Here is a 20,405-nt window from a genome sequence, read left to right as displayed (position 1 = left end):
AAAACTGAGGGAGTAATCAAGGTGTTATAACAGATAACAAAATGAAATAAGAAATTCGATTTATTAAAAAAATTGAACATTTTACACTTCAAAACATCTTCGATCAACTCTTATTGATAACAGCACTCCTGTATCTACACATCTCATTCGAAATTCTTATCGAGGTCTCCAAGTATTTAGCGAACAAGTCCTTCAGAAACTCGTAATCCTGAAAAAATACCAGTAAGAATCCTGATTCAACTCACAACTCTGTCATTATTACTTTTGTGAATTCTTCGACATTATTCTCGATCTGCAACTCCAATTCCAGTATGAGGTTGTTGATTGGGCCAACTGGACAATAAACAACATCACCTGTAGGACACATCGATGCTTTCAGACCATAATACTCTTTTCCATGTCCCATTATGGCCAACATGTATTTGCTAGCGACATCTATCGCCTCTTCCAACCTTCCTGTGGCATGTAACAGTCGTAAAAGCTCAGCAGCATTCCGAATCTATTGAAATCGAAGAATCTTGCCTGTATAATCTATGTGAAAAGATTAAAAATAGACTTATACCTTGTAGGACGAAAACAGCCAATGAGGAATAAAGGCCCCCATCTGAATAATTTTCTTGCAAACGACTTTATGCAAAACTGTTAAACCAGGTTCTTCATATTCCTCCAGTAACTGCTGAAGGAACAACCAAGCCACGTCTGCTGGATTATTGTTATTGATCAATAGATCTGTGAAGAAATAGAAACATAAGAGAAAATCATGGCATGATCAATTATTGAAACACACCTTGCGTCTCATTCTTGATTATCCAATTCCAATGTTGAACATCCGGATTATCATCTTCGGTGAGAACTATACATTGACCGGTGAGATGATCAAACACCAAGTCGTACGGCAGATCGAGACTCTTGCATAGATTCAAACCGACCTGGTATAATCCACAAGACACAAGAGCCACCAATAATTCGCTAGGATTTGTAACTGTTGGAATGAAAATATATCAACAATTTTTAAATTTCAGCGTCGAATTGTAATACCTGCGAAATTGTCGTAAACTTGCGGACAATATTTTGCCAACTTCAATTTGGCACAAGCGAAATCGTATTCTCTTTTGATATCGTCTAAGCCGACTAGTTCCATTTGACTTTTCGCCGCAATCCTGCTTTGATCCTAAAAAATGACGTCAGAACTGTCACGCATCTTTTAGGTTGAAGATAATGTTAGAGGCAGTGTTTTTTACCAGTAACTCACTGCGTCTGACATTAACCTCGCCGTTCGTAGTTACTTACAGAAGTTGACCTCAATTGTGGCGGTAACAAAGAAAGTTCTTCCTCTGTTGTATCCTTGGGTCTGGATACCAACGTTTTCTCTTTGTTACACAACCGGAGTATATTCAAAGAAGCCAAGTAACATTTAACCTGCTTTTCCAAAGCTTCGATACTATTATTATAACTTAACCTAAACGCCTGTTCATACATGATCGAGCCAGCTTGAAAAAACAAACAATAAAATAAAGGCATCTAGAACATCCAACCCAACATACCTCTGAAGAAGTAAGGAGGTCCCCTCTTCACATGATAGGCGTATAAAAAGTCGTAAAATGTATTATCGACAACGTCTAAAGCTCTGGCCCTCGACAACAAAATTTCATGGAAAAGTTCCTCCAAATCACCGTAGTTGAAATTCATCAAAGTGTTCAGTTCCCTTCCGTCCAAAAGACACTTGACCAAATCCCTCAAGTTGTCCCTTTTACGCTCTTCATCGGGATTGGAATTCAAGGCGTCGTAGGCCAGCGAATAATGTTTCAACTTGAGGTGATGTTTGAATTTTATGGAATATAAAGTGGCCTGCAAGTACAAGAAATGGCGGATTGGATTTCAAAAGGTGTTAAGGACTCACGGCTAGTGGATCCTCTGGACCTATGATGCTCAGGGCGGTATTGGCTATATGAATTGCATAGTCATCGGCGTTATTCAGTTCGAACAATTGTATAACCTGAAATTAGCGAATCTTGTATTGGAGAAATTGTCGCGGGTATTTTTACAAACCTTCAGGTAGTAAGTTACGAAAGCTTTCCCAGTATCATCGTCGGTAACGTTCCTAAGGATTCTACTTGCTAGAAACGAATCCGAGAGAATACCTTTAGCAGCCAACTCAAACAATTCTCTGGCTTTGTAATTGTCGCTGGTGAGTAGAAACGAACAACCAAGCAAAAAGTTTCCTGAAAAGGTGAAAATCCAGCTCGATGTTAGTAACCCAACCAGTAAGCCGCTAGATCGTTAGATGTTTCTTTCGTACTGTCGAAAAAAAAAAACAGCGAAAACGGTACGTCATTGATCATTTTCAATCGTGTATGCCCACTCGAATGTTACGCACATGTCTGTGCCGTTCTCGAGCCATCTTCGAAAGCAAAATCGGATATCATCGGCATTAATCGTATAACGTGAAGTTAGCCAAAGGGCGTAAATTCTATGGTTTCTTCTGATGACAGGTGAAATTTCGAATATTGACCTTCTTCGTTAATTATTTTTAAATAATTCCGTTCATTGTTAGTCAAAAAAAAGAACTTCAGTAGGCAAAGACATCCTTCGACTTGCGTCATAGGTTAAAACTTTTCCCGATTTCAGACTATTTCTCGTATTTATTGCACATCGAAAAGTGACGTTAAAAATACCCTCCTGATACCGATCGAAAGCTCAATGCTTCGGCTTCCCAACTACTCTTTTTCGCGTCAGATATTCTGACGTTAATTTGACATTTGACAGCTTCCGCCATATGACCCGTTTCGTAGATTAGGTTAGGTTATGCAGTTTTTGCGTCAACTTACTAGTACAGTTGTTCCATTCGCACCAACTCCTCAACAGCCTCACGTACTCCTGAAGCCAGACATGCTGCCCGCTGCTGAGCAACCATTCCGCCAATAGCGAAGAGTTACTGACCGGCCATATTATGTGGAAGAGTTGGCTCAAGTACGGCAACAGGGAAAAATGCCAATGCTGAATGTCGTCGTGATCCTTCACTCTCCAAAACCTCTTGTGAGCCTCGTGACCTCCGGAGGAACCGATGAACAATGACAAAACGGACACCACTTGATTATTGTTATTCCTTATGTTGAAAACTGGGTTCAGTTTCAGCGGTGCCAGTCGCTTGGTGATGGATTCGCTGAGAAAAGTCGAGATATTGCAAAGAGTATTACAACCTCACCATTACTTACTGTGATAAAACCGGTAGAGCTGGAAGACCACTTAACCAATACATAACGTAGCTCGCTTGAGTCAAAACCACAATGTCAGGCGAACACACCGACCTCACAGACTCGAGAACGTCCCAAGGCAATTCCTGTCTTTTCAACAGGATGTTACTGATAAGAAGCAGGTTACGGCAAATGTTGAATCTTGTTTGTGCCTGCTGACGAAGACTCTGATTGACCATGGAGACTCCCAGTTGAGACGTGAACAGATACGCAAGGGTATTGTTGCATTTCTGATCTTCCGCATCCGGGACTTTGTGAGCGTCTCTGACCAACTCCAGTAGTTTGTGCATCGCTTGGTAGAGGTCTCTACATTTGCCAAGCATCCTGGACACATGACCGGTAAATTCGCTGTCGATCTCCGATTGTATGTTGTCCAGGAGTTCCTCCATGACAACATCGGGGAATCTTAGGTTATGAAGTTCTTTCTCGAAGGTATAGCTGAACATATCGCTCATTTGCGAGTTCAGGTACACGATAACCTCCAAGATTGCCATCATGTCCGGAATGAGGTTAACATCTGTATGTGAAATGATTTTTTTACAAGATTACAATATTGAGGTTATGTTAGGTTAGGTTATGAGGTTCTTTTTCTGAGATATAGCTGAACATATCGCTCATTTTTGGGTTCAGGTGGACAATAACCTCCAAAATTGACATCATGTCCAGGAAATAACAAATTACAAGATTGAGGTTAGGTTAGGTCGTAAAGCTATCATTATTTTTATGAAATTCGGAAACTCACCTTCCGAAATTCCATCCTGCTGAAGGAATTGATATTCCGACATATAGTCACTACAAAGCAACATATATTCGAGAGTATCCAATGGTCTGAAGAACGAAAAAGCCGATTTTTTCAAGAAAACAGCCCCGGAAACGCCGGGTAGAAGAAGGATTCCCAGGGGTTTCAATCCTGCAGCATTATACTGCTCGCAACAGGAATAAAATCTTTCCCAACACCTAAAACGACACATTGAGAGGTTGGCTTTTTTTTAAGACCGACAAAAAACTCACCAGCAAGCACATTGCAAGAATTCATCGTAGCCAACTTCGGTTTCTTTTAATTCCTTCTGTATTTCATTGTGAACCGCGAATGTTATTTTCTCTTTTAAAACTGCCGGAGAGAGATTGAGGTCTGTCAGTATTGTGGACCTCTTGTATGTCTGAAATTCCGCTAATTAATCTTCACTAATAAATGAAATTGGAGTGCCTATCTGTAACTTACACATATCTGACTTATTTTTTAGTTTTTTTTTTTTTTTATTATTTGCACATTATCTTAACTTTAGACAACAAAAAAGTACAGTAGAGAAGAGTAGACTCGTTTGGTGTAGTGTAAAGTAGACTTAAGTAAAATAGAGTAGAGTAGGATACAAAATTGTGAAGATTTACTCACATTCAATGCTTTGTTGATAACATGTAGAGGAAATCTTCCTGGATGGAAAATATATTGTAGATAAACTTGACTGGGGTCAGCTTCACTATCAAGCATTGGAGGTTGACTTTCTGGTGGTTCTTCTAGAATTATGGGGGTCCAATCTCTGACATCATTGTCACCTTGTTGTAAGCATGTACTGTATACCTTACAGTCCCCTTCTTCACCACGCCATATAGACCATATTCTTGTCATAGTTAGACTCATATCGATCAGATCATTCTGAAATAGAGAAAAGTGTTGAAAAACACACTTTTTCAGTATTTGCTATAACTCCAAAAACTGAGAAAAACTTACTTCTGGTGCATAAAGACTGTGGATTCTATTCACTCTTATTTGATCTTCATAAAATACTGGTCTTATAATGTGAAATTGATTTTGATTCGACAAAAATACAGATAATAAACAGTGTTTATCAATACTATCAACAGCTTTCCTCAACACATGATTTTGGGCTGCAACGAAAATTAAATTATACCTCAATATAGATGAATCATCACAATCCAATACTCACTTCCCTGTTGCGAATTCGTTGAGTAGTCCCCTGTTTCCGATAATATATTTATAACAGAAACGCATTGAACTTTCGAGCACGACCAAAATTTCAAATGACCATCGCGAGTGAGGGTGATGGCAAAAGTTTCCATACCGACAGTATGAAGAACTAAACTGACCACTTTATCACCATCATTCGTCCTCTGCCTGAAACCATATCACTAAAAATTCACCAATATTCGGTAATGATTAACACTAACCTGAATTTCTCTGCTAAACCTGAGAGGAACCGTGGAACGATGGATTCATTTTTGAGTTCTGACACGTAATTTTGTGAATCTTTCGTTTGATGAATTAGTATTGTTTCTCCAGATGGATAAGCGAGGACAAAGATGCATTCTTCAACATACGGTGAGTAGGTGGAGGTTGCTAAATAGGGTAGCTGTGAATTGACTGAGCTTGGAGGAGTAAATATAAAGTATGAAGATGGTTTTCTAGCATCTGACTCATTAGCATCTGCAAAAATGGAAAGAGCAGATACATCTGAATGGATCCCAAGCAGTTCATCTGATTTGTGCAACCTTCTCGGATGTGGAAATATCAACTGATGCACACTACAAACTGTTGGAACTAAAACTATAACACTATCTGCTGTTTCATGGACAGATATTCCATCTAACACTGGGGTATCCACAAACTTGTACCTCACACGGTTGTTGGATAGGTTTATATCTAAGCTATGCTCTACAAATTCTACGGTATCATTACTGATGCGCCAGTAGATGAAACGATTTCTGGTGAAGTGTTTTGAAGAATCCTTGTAGCAAAAACCGTTAGCTTTATCGACCAACTTTATATCTTGTAGAATGCTTTGGGTTCCACCAGTATTTAATGTGATTTCTCGCCATACTTCTGATCCTGTTTGGTCAGGGATTACTTCACGGTAACTTAACGGATATTCACTCATTTTTGAGTGATGAAAGTGTGCTTTGTTTCACTTATAAATCCCATAAAACATGAAATTCAATTCCACATTTAAAAGACATAAACATAACCTATTTCTCCCACGACTTAGCGGGCTCATTAAATTCTATGAAAAACCGTTCGTTAAGCCTCATACGGACGTAGGTTTCTAAAGGCTGGTTTGCACGAGAGGAAAGCCTGAAAAATTATTAGTACTCGAAAAGGATGTGAGATCAGAAGGAAATATTTTACTCAGTTTATTATAAAATTATCGATTATATTATAAAAATATATTAAAATATCTGAAAAGCCAGAATATATCACATAAACATTCATGAGAGGATAGTGTTTTCTTATTATTCGAATGACACGAGCACACACAGAGTTGGAATATAACAAATTAAAAATTGTTTGTTATAAAATAAATTCAAACAAATTGATTTATACTTGTCGTTGGTACATTTCTTAACAAAGGTAAAGCTTCGTCTTTCTCTTCCAAATTTTCACCTGAGCTGGAGGATATTTCGGGTTTAGTTTTATTGCGACTGCCACTTTTGCTCCAAGGAGTAATAATCTTTTCGGATCCCTTGTTCCATCTTCTGTAGACCATACAGTTGAAAAAAGCTTGTAACGGATTTAGAGCAGCCTGAAACACAGTTTCACATTTGTCAGGCTCAGGCAACATTATACAATGAGCTTTAAAAAATCATAGTGGAGTAAAAATCGATATTTTGACAGTTAACTTTCTCCAGGATTATTAAATTGAGTAGACGAACAATACCACTCACCATAATGTACCAAACGATACTTATGAACGCCATAGGTACATCGAACCATAACAACCACAACAAAATTCCATTTATCAAATTCGGCGTCCAACACACATAAAAAACAAGATTGATCAGGAAGAATTTCATCCTTACGCCTTCTACAATTTCTCTCTCTTTAGCTGTAAATTGACCAGTAAGACTTGTGATAATCCTCTCCATATCTCTCGTAGATTGGTTGTACAAAACTGGATTGTAGATCATTATTATGGCTATTGGGATATAGGTGACTAAGTAATTAGGTAGTATTCTCGTTACAACGGTTAATATGGACTTGGACACGTGGCAACTGAAAAATTATATTGAGTTAGTATGATTGTGGCCTTGGATTTTCGAAAAGTTTTTTCGGATTGGACTTTCAAAGCCAATCTTCTTTCGATATTTTCGGTCTTAACTCACTTGGCATCAGGGATGTACAAAACGGACAGACCAAGAGAAGTTGTGAACAGTGGCGTCATCCACGCTATCAAATGGTAGTAATTGAAGTTGATCTCTTTATCCTTCAGAACGAATTGCATGTCCAAGGCGTAGCAAAATGTCCAAATCCATGTGGCCGTATAAAAATATTGGACCAACGCCTGAAATGATATCTCTGAGGGACATTCTAGACATTCAGTTGCTAAGATCTTACTGATGAGAGTGTGCAGAAAATAACACTAGAATCGTCGTCTTCGACTGGCAATATGTTGTGGAATTTTAACCATATAATAGACCTCAAGAAAACCCCTGGAACAATGATTAATACTGAATTGTATGGCGAATTCTACTTGGGAAAGGGATTTGAAAGAACTGATTGGGAAGTTGGTAATATTCACCCAAAGAAGCCATAAGATCAGCCACTGCCAATAGAACAGTGATTCTCCTCCCCCTTTGAGCAGAGAAAGTCAACCATTTGTGATGTTTTGAGAATTGCTTCCTAGGAAGAATCTAAAAGAATAACCCATATTCAATCATTCGATGCCAGTAGAACTCTCTGGGGAATTAGTTCACCTGATATAAAGCTCCTAGAATTCCCAAGATGGACGATATGATACAGATAGTGTTGTATATATCTGTATTGAGATTTTTCATGAGTGTGAGGGACACATCAGTCCCATTTCCTCTGTGGCAACAGAAAGTTTGCATTGTTGGATCCGCCATTTTGACTGGGATGCAACATCTAGTGGTGGAGCTTATTCTGACAAAATTCGACATAATATTAAAGAGCGCTGATGAATATTTCAAACATCGATTTGAAATTCACATTCAGCCACTTACTGGGGCTCTGACTGAATGGATTGTGAAATATTCCATCTTTATCTATGCTATTCTTCAACGACTTCATGCTATTACTTTACCGATGAATAAACCTAAACGATGGTGACGATTTTCCGCTCACCTGGTGTAAAATTGCTTTTATATCTCTTAACTTGGCAGTTTGAAAGCTTCATCCCCGAAATGTTATTTCAACATTCTTTTATGCCATCATAAAATTTCATCTTATGTGTATACCTTTATGTAAGTAAGGGTTCATGCAGCTGCATGCTTCATTTCTCTATTTTTCCATTTTCCCCACCTGAACTAATGGATTGAAGAGGTATAAAGAGGGAAAATTCGAAGCTTTCAACCAAATAACCCCTCAATAATTCAAGTTTTTGTTTGGAATGTAAGAACAGACCAATTTTGACTGTTTCTCACCAAATTTATAAGAGAAAATCCAATGAATGAAGGTATATATCTCATTTCAAAAATAGAATCAACGCGAATCGCCCTGTATCGGAGGTCAAGGATAAGAGCATCGAGTCAATAATCGTTGTCAACGATACCTGCTTCAACAATGAAATATCCCAACTTATCTTGATATCTCTCGACGTTAGCATACATAAAACAAACATCTATCAAATCCTTAGTATTTCTCAGTAAAAGGAACTCACCAACAACTGATATTTGACGTGAAACACAAATACAACTATTGGGACTGTGAACGGCAAATTGCACGGCTCATAGGTATTCAGTGAAGCCCTACAAATTACTATTGGGCTGCTCGCTTTCTTCCTAGATCATTTTTTCAGAAATCTAGCCGTAGGTTAGAGTAAGCTATGATGGTTAACGCTGTCAGATAAACTGTATACTACATATGTTGATATATTCGATTGAAATGTTATCTTAAATCAAGTGTAATACTTGATAAGAGAAGAACTTCGTTTTATGGAAGTCCTGGCTGGATATAATCTTATGTTATGCATCGCGCATAATATATCTTGGCTTTTGTATCATGTTTTGGAGTCTGCAAATTTCAGGTTTGAAAAATTGTCAAAATGAATCAAATGAATCATCCCTCAAATCAATTCAAGCTTTTCTATTCTATTATGCGTTCTACAAACACTGAAAATTATGATGAATGAATGGAGATATCATTCATATGATTTGTGAGTTGCCCATCAGGTTGTGACCCTAATTTTTTTCGATGTTAAATTATCTCTAGTAGTAGGAGAAATAGAATCAATGGATCGTCAAAGCGATGTCTGCTTGAAACAACCTCATTCAAAGTCTAAAAGGAGAACGTGTACAAGATGCTAATTAGAGATATCACATCTAATGAATACCTTCTTTAATAAGCAAAAACTTGCTATTTCATGTATGAAATCCACCATAGAATATAATCGTTTTGAGGGATCTGTCTGGAACTGAGATTAAACATGTATTCAGATCAAAATAATTGGGATACACAGTGCTTATGTAGTATTTGTTTTGTCTGAACAAATCATTAATAATTTTCGTGATTTGATGAAACCTTTACAAAGTACACATACCTATATTTATGAATTCATATAGTTATAATTCGTTTTGATTGGAGAATGAGATTAAAAATGAAGAAACATATTCGCAGGAGAATAGGTTTATTGAATGACAACGTTCATTGTTATGTTATCAGCTTATTCGGCCTTTGTGGCTTCCCACCATCCAAGTCGTCATCTGGAAAAAAAAAAAAATCAGTATTGAAGAGTATTGAGGCATATACAATGGGATAAGGATGCCCAGATTTTACATAATTTGGTTGTGGCAACCAGGTTCAGTAAAATATTAACAACACGGATTCATAGATTTTTTTGTGAATCGATGATCAAACTATTGAGGAAAACTAAGTGTGAAGATCACAGACAGTTATCTATGGGTAAACATATCGACATTACATAGACATAACTTATGGTTATTGTAAGAAAATGCATGTATCTTACTGATTTTCGTGAGTGTTGTTAATATGAATCAGTTTTTTTGATAATGTGTTTATTGGTTCAATTTGGAATGGTGCCAGATGTAAGGTTTTCTTTTAATTTTGGTTTGGGTTTGCATATTATTGAATATTTACAAAGATAAAGCAAGATTTGTGTGACATTTACGGAGTTTCTGAAATATTGATGTAGATATGTCTCATGAACTATTCCATTTCTTGTTTTCCTGTCATAAAATTAGTCGGTTATATCACTGAGAATTAAGTCAACCAAAATGTTTCTTCCCAAAGATATAAAGCATTAAATTTGCTAAAATTCTGTATACAAAAACTTTTCCTAAAGCTAATAATAACCTAGACAGAGGACCTAAATTAAAGGAATTTTCGAAAATCAACCACAGATGCTCAGTTTAGAAGTTATGAGCCTTTCCAAGTTAGCACAGGGCCATCGATATGAAAAACTTGACAGATTCAGCTCTCAATATCCCTGAAACCCTGTAAAAGGGTTAATTATCCTCGGATTTTTTCTAGGTACAACGTACCCACTGGACTTATTAGTTCTTTAAGTTGCTGATTTTTAGAAAATTTACCTGTTGTGTTTGTCATTCAAAAGGCTGCACGCATCTACCAGCTGTATCGATAAATTGTCCTTTGGGACAACGCATCGGCGTGTCTGAAAATCTGGGATTGTTGGGTGGTTTTTTCGTGTTCGTCTGATTTTTAGCAGCTTCACTATCGACTGCGATCAATACGATAATCGCGATTCGAATAAATATTCCGAAATTCATGTTGACCAGGCACAAAGTGGATGTCTACTAGTAACTGGTTCGTCAAAAAGAAGAAATGGGAATCACGGGGACCATAACGATGCAATTCGGAATTTATATGGGCATTTGGATTTGAAAGACCAAGTCACGATTCTCGAAGTTATGAATTGAAAGACGCGGATATGATCGTTTATCTAACGATGTTGCAATTGTTTGAACTTGTTTTATGATGGACAAGAATTCTCTTCAGATTGAAATTGGTCGTTGGATGGGTATAATTTGATCGATTTGGAGTTATAGTATTCTCCATACGGAGGAAATCCTTCTTAGAAGTATGCCACAAAAAATATGTCATTCGAATGATTGCAATTGAATACTCACATATGTGCCTACTTTTGTACAGTGTAAAAATTTCAGTGTATTCTATCGTAAGAAGGTCGACTACAAAAACATCATTAGATTGAAGACAAATTCAATGAAAACACAAATATGTTTATTAAAAAATTAATCGATAGCAATTTTCGATAAGTTTGTATCTTGAGAATGACGCCAGAGAGATAATGTTCGGTCAACGAAGTGTTATTAAAAAATCGTATGTTTTCTGAAGTTACGAAATCGTTAAAAAACTGAATTTTTCCATCTGTGTTGCTGTGCAAGAAATTTTGATTCTGAATTTTGAAACTGATAATCGTCATGGCATTCCATTATCGATATGGAGAAAACCGATGGAGATTCAATATAAAAAGCAGACAGAACTCCACTAAAGTCAGTTCGGTTCTTCGACTGTTTTCAACATGAAGTTCTTAGTGCTCTTCCTGGCTACTGTGACTTTTGCTTCTGCAACCTTCATTGGTGGCAAGTACATCGACATCAAAGAAGATGGTACTGTTTACATCAAAGGTGAAGATGGTAAGCAGATCTACATCACCAAACATTACGGACCTTATGGACAGAAAAACTTTGAAATCGAAGTAACTGGACCCAACAACTTCGCTAAAACGTACCAATTCGGCTACAACAACCAAGTACAATATGGTGAAGGTATGGGTTACCCCATCTTCAACACCCTCAATAAAAACTACCAAGATCAGTACGACATCCTCGATGTAATCTTCAGAGAATACTTGGGATATGTTGACGAATACACTTACCAACAACTTCTCAACAAGGTCCACCAAGCTGTTTTGAACGGTTCCTTCGATGGACAAGTCTTGTACATCCTCCAAGCCCTCGTTGAGGACCCAAAATGGAACACTCTGGTATCTGGACAAAACTTCTATGGACAAATTGGTGGATTTTCCAACAAAATGACCCAGCAGAACAAATACGGACTCGGATTTTTCGGAAAGTTCTTCAAGACACCAGGATTTTACGGTCAAGGATACAACCAATACGACGTCAACTATTATTACAACGTATTGATGAAAATCTTCGACAGGCAAGTCTTGAAAACCATCTTAATCCAAGGAGAAAAGTACAACCAAGAGATTTACGGACAATACTCTTACGAAAAAATGTGGGATATGATTTTCACTCACGAAGGTATCTTCGATCACCACTACTTGGTTGAGATCCTCAACAACGAAATGCTCAGGACCTGGTTCGTCCAACACGGATTTTTCGACAAAGTTGTCCTTGATCAAATTTTTTACGCCTACAAGACTGAAGGAGTTTACGACCAATATTTGTTGCAACGTTTGTTTAACACCCAGGCATTGAAATACTTCTTCGTCAACCGTGGAATTTCTGTCTACGACATCTTGGGACAAACCACCTACAACCAATACGGCAACACTTTCTTCAACAAAGGGATCTACGGTTACAACATGTTGGAAAAAATCATCACTAACCCAACCTGGAGAAACGTTTTGGTACAATATGGAATCTTCGACAAAAATGTTTTGGATCAGATTCTGTACCGTTACAACACCCAAGGATTGTACGATCAAGAACTTTTGACTCAGTTGGTCAACAAGCAAGCCTTGTACAACTTTTTGGTACAATATGGAATTGTCGATCAAACCGTATTGGGAAAATACGTAGACAACGAATACCTTGGCTTGAACTTTCTGTTCAAGAACAACTTCTTCCAACAGACTCCAAGAACAACCTACAAACACCTGTTTGGAGTACCTCAATACACCACCAACATGAAAATGTATGGAGGAGAGTACTGGAAGGATTTCCTGTATGGTCAACAATACTACGGATACAACAAAGGTAGGTTTTTTGTCGCTTTTCTATCAATTTCATTCATAATTACTCTGTATTGAACTTTTTCAAAGATTCAACTTTCATGTTCAGTTTATGATCAATTTTTCTCTTTTCAGGTCCTTACAGTTATGGTAAATTGTACAGTCCTTACAGTTATGGTAAATCGTACAGTCCCTACTCCCTCGCTCAACAGGTCTACTAAGATTTTGAACTTTTCCTAATTGTTAAGGTTTTTTTATATAAATAAAAGCATAAATGAATCTATATGTATTTTAATTTTTCGGATGCCCCTTTACTGATTCGAGATACTTTAATGGACCCTCTGATACAATGAAGGTATTCCGTGTTGTTTCTACTCAGTGAAAGTGCAAAAGGTAGTGATAACAATATCGTTAAAATGACTCTATGATGAGACTGCTGCAACCAAACCAAATTAGTTGGTGAATCGATAGAGAATTGCACTCAGGAAAGCCCTTCAAATTGAACCCGAAAATGATAAAATGATAAATCAAAGAAAATTATTTTGTCGGAAACAATGTCAGATAATATATACGAAAGTTTGTTATGAAAATATAGGTGGAATCTATTGCTAGCAATTTCGAAAGCCTACCTCCATTCGTTTAGATTTTCATCGGTGAAAAGGCATTTTTCAAAATTGAAAATTTGAAACTGCGATATCTACTGTTATTAAGTATATTCGTCCGATCCAATTGGGGTTTCCGGTTCTATAATCGGCGTTCCTAAGTCCTCCAACCAAGTGCAAAAACTCGATTTCGAACATCCCCATTTTTTGGGTCCAAAATAAGCAAGGGGTTAGACCCCCTAAAATGGTCTATTTGCCCCTCTCTCTAAAAATCAGGGTACTCTATTATTATCCTAGAATATGGAGTGAACAGAATATGTTCTGTAGATTTCAGAAAATCGAACTGTTGATTATTGAATCGAGAATTGCATTCCAGACAGTCCTTCAAAGTGAACTTGAAAATGGAATAAAAAGAAATTTATTTTCTCGTAAAGAGTGTCAGAAATTTGAAAGTTTGATATGAAAATGTAGGTTTTCGAACACGCTGAATTCATTGCGAGAACAACTAAAGGCCTATCTCCGTTAGTTCAGTTTTTCATCGGTAAGAAGGCATTTTTCAAAAATTGAAAATTTCAATCTGCGATATCTGCTACTCCAATAAGGGTTTCCGGTTATATAATCAGCATAGCCAAGGCTTCCACCCTAGCACAAAAACTCGATTTCGAAAATTTCGATTTTTTGGATCAAAAATGAGCAAGGGGTTAGACCCCCTAAAATGACCTATTCGCTCTTCTGTCTGAAAATCAGGATGTTCTATTACTCTCTTTGGATATGGAGTGCATATAATTCGTTTTGAAGATTCTAGAAAACCAAACAGTTGATGATTCAATAGAAATTTGCAGGGAGCTCTTCGAAGTCAACTCGAAAATGAAAAGTGGAAAAACAAAAAAAATTATTTTCTCCTAAACTGGGCCAGATATGGATATAAGCGCAGGTATAAAGCCGAGGGTAGAAAGCGCGGGTAGAAAGCGCGGGTAGAAAGCGCGGGTAGAAAGCGCGGGTAGAAAAGTTGAGAGGTTATTTCTGTTTAAAATTTCATGATGACATAGAAAATCCCGATTTTTTTGGTCTAAAATGAGCAAGTTGTTGCCCCTCTAAAATGGCCTATTTTCTCTTCTATAAGAATATCAGGGTATTTTATTATTGTCCCAGAATATGGAGTGGAATGTTCTGTAGATTCTTAAAAATCAAACAGTTGATGATTCAATCGAGGATTGCACTCCAGAGAGCTCTTCGAAGTAAACTTTATAATGAAGAAACAAAGAAAATTATTTTCTCGTAAACAGTCTCAGATATTTGAAAGTTTGGTATGAAAATATGGGTTTTCGAAAACGCTGAATCTATTGCGAAGAATTCCGAAAGCCTATCTCCCGATCATAATTATTTTGCAATTCTCTAAATTTCCTGTTCGGGATGTCCATTCTTCGATTCTTATCGGAATGAATTTCTCGAGGTTCTCACCTGAATTTTTTTCTTTCTTGAAAGAATGCATGCATTACTTATAGCATAGGTATTCATAGATATTCTCTTTTTATAAGAACAAATGGGTCATTTATGACCCGAGAAATCGAGATGTTCTCAGGTGATAGCCTAAGCAGTGCTGGGTTTAGAGTAATCTCAAAATTATTGTGACCATAAGCTACTACAATTTGATTGAGTACAATTTTGAATATTGTTATTTTATAAGGATGTCGTCCTGTAATCAAATAAGGTGCATCCGAGAAATGAAATGTGTTCGAAAAATAAATACACATACATTAATTTATGCTTTTATTTATGTAAAAATACCTTAACAATTAGGAAAAGTTCATAATCTTAGTAGACCTGTTGAGCGAGGGAGTAGGGACTGTACGATTTACCATAACTGTAAGGACTGTACAATTGACCATAACTGTAGGGACCTGAAAAGTGAAAAATTGATCATAAACTGAACATGAAAATTGAATCTATAAAATAATTCTATACAAAATAACTATGATCGTTAATAATAGAAAAACGACAAGAAACCTACCTTTGTTGTATCCGTAGTATTGTTGACCATAAAGGAAATCCTTCCAGTACTCTCCTCCGTACATTTTCATGTTGGTGGTGTATTGAGGTACTCCAAACAGGTGTTTGTATGTTGTTCTTGGAGTCTGTTGGAAGAAGTTGTTCTTGAACAGAAAGTTCAAGCCAAGATATTCGTTGTCTACGTATTTTCCCAATACGGTTTGATCGACAATTCCATATTGTACCAAAAAGTTGTACAAGGCTTGCTTGTTGACCAACTGAGTGAAAAGTTCTTGATCGTACAATCCTTGGGTGTTGTAACGGTACAGAATCTGATCTAGAACATTTTTGTCGAAGATTCCATATTGTACCAAAACGTTTCTCCAGGTTGGGTTAGTGATGATTTTTTCCAGCATGTTGTAACCGTAGATGCCTTTGTTGAAGAAAGTGTTGCCGTAGTATTGGTTGTAGGTGGTTTGTCCCAAGATGTCGTAGACAGAAATTCCACGGTTGACGAAGAAGTATTTTAATGCCTGGGTGTTAACCAAACGTTGCAACAAATATTGGTCATAGACTCCTTCAATCTTGTAGGCATTGAAAATTTGATCAAAAACAACTTTGTCGAAAAATCCGTGTTGGACGAACCAGGTCCTAAGCATTTCGTTGTTGAGGATCTCAACCAAGTAGTGGTGATCGAAGATACCTTCGTGAGTGAAAATCATATCCCACATTTTTTCATATGAGTATTGTCCATAAATCTCTTGGTTGTACTCTTCTCCTTGGATCAAGATGGTTTTCAAGACTTGCCTGTCGAAGATTTTCATCAATACATTGTAATAATAGTTGGCGTCGTATTGGTTGTATCCTTGACCGTAAAATCCTGGTGTCTTGAAGAGCTTTCCGAAAAATCCGAGTCCGTATTTGTTCTGCTGGGTCATTTTTTTGGAAAATCCACCAATTTGTCCATAGAAGTTTTGTCCAGATACCAGAGTGTTCCATTTTGGGTCCTCAACGAGGGCTTGGAGGATGTACAAGACTTGTCCATCGAAGGAACCGTTCGAAACAGCTTGGTGGACCTTGTTGAGAAGTTGTTGGTAAGTGTACTCGTCAACATATCCCAAGTATTCTCTGAAGATTACATCGAGGATGTCGTACTGATCTTGGTAGTTTTTATTGAAGGTGTTGAAGATGGGGTAACCCACACCTTTACCGTATTGTACTTGGTTGTTGTAGTCGAATCGGTACATTTTGGCGAAGTTGTTGGGTCCAGTTACTTCGATTTCAAAGTTTTTCTGTCCATAAGGTCCGTAATGTTTGGTGATGTAGATCTGCTTACCATCTTCACCTTTGATGTAAACGGTACCGTCTTCTTTGATATCGATGTACTTGCCACCAATGAAGGATGCAGAAGCAAAAGCTACAGTAGCCAGGAAGAGCACTAAGAACTTCATGTTGAAAACAGTCGAAGAACCGAACTGACTTTTCGAGCTCGTCTTCCACTTTTTATACAAACTCTGTATCCGTTTTAGATTTTGCAAAAAAACAAACAATTCGATAACGTGTCATTAATTTCGATAATTAGGTAGTCTTAAAAATTTCACTCTTGACATTCTGCCTAACAACACGTATGGAAAAATTCAAATATGTTTACTCCAAAATCAATTAGAGATAACTGTGTTGGGTGGATAATAATAAAATAAATTGCATGCAGTCTGGATGATAAACTTTGCTGAGTCGTCAACACTTCATGAGTGTATTTTAAGTCGAATTTTAATACCTATATTTTTTTTCGATGACCGTTTAAACTAAGAAGGCTCAAATCGAACATGCCGGTAAAAATTGTCTGTAATGAATATTTCAGGTGAAAATTTTCCATCAGTATTTTGCTACTCACTTTGCTTATTCGAATGCATCTTCGCACATCCCAAACAAGCTCATGATTTTTCCTTCAGGACATTGATCAGTGCCCAATAAGTCAGTTTCTTGAAGATCACCGGAGGAAATGCTCAGGCAATATAGAAAAAAATATACTAAAACTGTCACGTAATACATCTCTCTGGATGAAAATATCGACTGAATTCAACTGGCGCTTCTCTTCGTGACAAATTTTGATTTGCAGGAAACCACATCTCGGGAAATTGCAAAATTAACCAAGCTAGACCGATAGATACGACAGAATTTGTGTTGTATACGTACGAAATCGTTGATCCTGCTTTATCTCCAGTAGTTTTACTGGGAAAATATGGATACCCGAGTTCTTGAATCGTTTGGAAGCTATTTATTATGTTTGGCTGGCTTTTAATGTGATCAATTTCATAGGTTTATTTTCGATTATGCTGGTAGATATAATAAATCAATCTCTTGAAATCATCATTGAAATGCAAAGGACTAATATTTGTCAATAATTCATACATTTGGACGATTGTAGGTTGGATTTTGGATGATACGAGTTCGATGTGCGCTACATCGATGAAATTTGTGTAATTGCAGCCTTTGGTTAACTATCGAACGTTACAGCGATATATGTAACATATAACGAGCGCTTATAACGAATTAAAATCCCTAATGGAATCATGATTATTGGAGATGTAATAATACTGGAATGCATTATGCAATTTCGAAGTATAAATTGCAGCTCTTTTTCGAAAAAAGGTCAAAAGATGCGTTACCTGTTACCAGAAAGAATCGTCACAAACACCAAAAATGCCAAAAGTTTGACCGGGTGGACATATCTCTGGACTATCTCCAATTGCTTTCCCCCATCCCCTAAAACCATGGGGAATTCTTCTATAGATAACCAAGAAAAAAACACAGAAGAGAAGCAGATGTAATTTCATTGTTTTCGCGTGTGGAGCAAACTACAAATTTAGATTTCGCTCTTTTATGAGGACAACTAGTAACGGAAAACCACGTATTTCTTCATCTTTTACGAAATTCAACAGCTTGTGTAATGATTTTTTCCTTCATAAATTTGGGTATTCTATCTTTTAGCTGTCGATTTGAATTTACTGTACTGTATTTGGCCCATCATTTATGAGACTTTAGATCTTGTTAACCACAGTATTGAAATCAGGGCCAGTTATTGTGAAATTATCCATTTGAAGTTTTGCGTTTTCATGATTATCTTTCAGTTTGTTCTGTTCATGAATTCTTAGGGTTTAGACGTAGAGTGAAAAATGCAATTAAAAAAATATGTTTACTGTTGCTGTATGAATGATAATGAGAAATGTAAGATTTCTTATCTTCTTAGGTAAATAACCAATTCTGTTTTGATAAATATCTTTCCAGTTTCAAACTTCTCTTACGGAGCTTTCTTGTGTTGTTGATTCTGGATTGTTATTTCAATAACGAACTCTGAAACAAAGTGAATAAGACTTTTTTCCAAACAGGACCACAACCCAAAGGATTTCGGAATTTTCTTGAATAACATACTCTGTTAACCTTTATCCTTGTTGAGTTCTTAGATAATGGAATAATATTCGATGGATAATCTCAAATTGAATCTTAGTTGACGTCGCTCTGATAACAGAAATAATTGAAGATTAGTTATAAAAGCTCTGATTGATGAATGCTCTCGACAGAAATAAATTAATTCGATTGGTCATGTTATGTTATTTCTTAAACAAATACGTATGGCATCAAAATTGCAACCTTAGGAATGAGAATTAGTAAAGAATCAGATGATGATAATTATTGATATCAACTCAAGATCTTTCATTCTTTATGGAATATTTCATGCACTACTAATTTACTTGGGATTATCAATTCAAATCCGACTGTGTATCATAATTGTTTGATAGTATTTTGTAGTATCATCTTTCGATTTATTTTCCAATTTTGTTATTTTTTACTATTACCGTCCTTCAAGTTGTGTCTGCATATTGTATTTCTCTTTGTTTCGGCTAAATGGATATTATCATTATCATAAAGCAGCAGAGAGTTTCATTAATACATAATCTGGTATGTTTCATACGATTAATAATAAGATATGAGCAGAAATCTATTTTATTTTTCAACTACACAAACAAGAGACTTGAAAATATAAATTTCTGGCATTTATAATTAAGGAAAGAATCATTTCGTGGTCGTGCAATAGATGAACAAACTCAGTTGTTCAAAACTCCAAAATCCTCAGCAAGCCCATTCTGTCCAAAGCCTGAAAAGCGATTTGCGTTGAATAAATCAGGTTTCATCTGTTCCATTCCAAATGTTGGTTTTCTGAATCCATACGACATCCAAGGATTGAACCTCTTGAACATCTTTTTGAATCTCAGGGGTTGGGATGATGTACTATCCATTCCAGGTAGAATATCCCTACGTATCATGTCTGGGGTTCTTTGAAACATCCATGGGCTGCTGGGACTTTTACGTAACATCATATTCATCATCGGAGTATTCTTGTGTAGCAAAAACCATGGCAAATTATTAGTCTTAGTTACGTCATCCATACTTCTTAAGTTTGGATTTTGTAGCAACATCGTATTGAACATTGGGTCTCTCTGAAACCGCAGCATATTATCCATTTCAGAGGCAGGATGAATGTTTGGATTAATTTGCTCCATTCTGTTTATCATTGGGGCTCTCATGTTCAACAGCAACCTCTGATCATTGCCCAGTTCAGAAATATCATCTATGTTGTTGGTTGAGCTCCTCATCCAGTTCATTGTAGG

General features: G+C 36.8%; 4 protein-coding genes and 1 long non-coding RNA gene across 5 annotated transcripts; 1 reads left to right on the top strand and 4 right to left on the bottom strand.

Moving 5' to 3' along the window:
- Positions 1-44: 44 nt before the first annotated feature.
- LOC123314353 (nuclear pore complex protein Nup160 homolog) lies at positions 45-6,262 on the bottom strand. Its single transcript, XM_044899606.1, has 17 exons — positions 5,442-6,262; positions 5,201-5,388; positions 4,984-5,141; positions 4,648-4,908; positions 4,266-4,414; positions 3,997-4,211; positions 3,216-3,771; positions 2,829-3,163; positions 2,050-2,222; positions 1,901-1,996; positions 1,545-1,848; positions 1,291-1,490; positions 1,039-1,171; positions 788-982; positions 563-729; positions 263-499; positions 45-208 (listed from the first exon to the last, which is right to left on the bottom strand). Exons 1-17 carry the CDS (start codon positions 6,146-6,148, stop codon positions 104-106), a joined length of 4,179 nt encoding a protein of 1,392 aa, XP_044755541.1. The 5' UTR covers positions 6,149-6,262; the 3' UTR covers positions 45-103.
- A 124-nt stretch (positions 6,263-6,386) lies between these two features.
- On the bottom strand, positions 6,387-9,113 carry LOC123314358 (G-protein coupled receptor 143-like). Its single transcript, XM_044899610.1, has 7 exons — positions 8,885-9,113; positions 7,962-8,148; positions 7,787-7,898; positions 7,603-7,697; positions 7,371-7,549; positions 6,933-7,260; positions 6,387-6,790 (listed from the first exon to the last, which is right to left on the bottom strand). Exons 2-7 carry the CDS (start codon positions 8,109-8,111, stop codon positions 6,572-6,574), a joined length of 1,083 nt encoding a protein of 360 aa, XP_044755545.1. The 5' UTR covers positions 8,112-8,148; positions 8,885-9,113; the 3' UTR covers positions 6,387-6,571.
- Positions 9,114-9,833: 720 nt separating this feature from the next.
- On the bottom strand, positions 9,834-17,965 carry LOC123314359. Its single transcript, XR_006537799.1, has 2 exons — positions 17,630-17,965; positions 9,834-9,926 (listed from the first exon to the last, which is right to left on the bottom strand). It is a non-coding gene; the product is annotated as an uncharacterized LOC123314359 (long non-coding RNA).
- LOC123314357 lies at positions 11,709-13,424 on the top strand. The gene is made up of 2 exons (XM_044899609.1): positions 11,709-13,169; positions 13,280-13,424. The coding sequence occupies exons 1-2, from the start codon at positions 11,744-11,746 to the stop codon at positions 13,363-13,365; spliced, it is 1,512 nt and encodes a 503-aa protein (XP_044755544.1). The 5' UTR covers positions 11,709-11,743; the 3' UTR covers positions 13,366-13,424.
- Positions 15,524-17,226, bottom strand: LOC123314356. The gene is made up of 2 exons (XM_044899608.1): positions 15,758-17,226; positions 15,524-15,647 (listed from the first exon to the last, which is right to left on the bottom strand). The coding sequence occupies exons 1-2, from the start codon at positions 17,184-17,186 to the stop codon at positions 15,562-15,564; spliced, it is 1,515 nt and encodes a 504-aa protein (XP_044755543.1). The 5' UTR covers positions 17,187-17,226; the 3' UTR covers positions 15,524-15,561.
- Positions 17,966-20,405: the final 2,440 nt, after the last annotated feature.

The sequence above is a fragment of the Coccinella septempunctata genome, chromosome 5 (assembly GCF_907165205.1).
Source record: "Coccinella septempunctata chromosome 5, icCocSept1.1, whole genome shotgun sequence".
Lineage (NCBI taxonomy): Eukaryota > Metazoa > Arthropoda > Insecta > Coleoptera > Coccinellidae > Coccinella > Coccinella septempunctata.
Note: the sequence above shows the minus strand (reverse complement) of the source record. Positions and strands in the feature narration are given on the sequence as shown.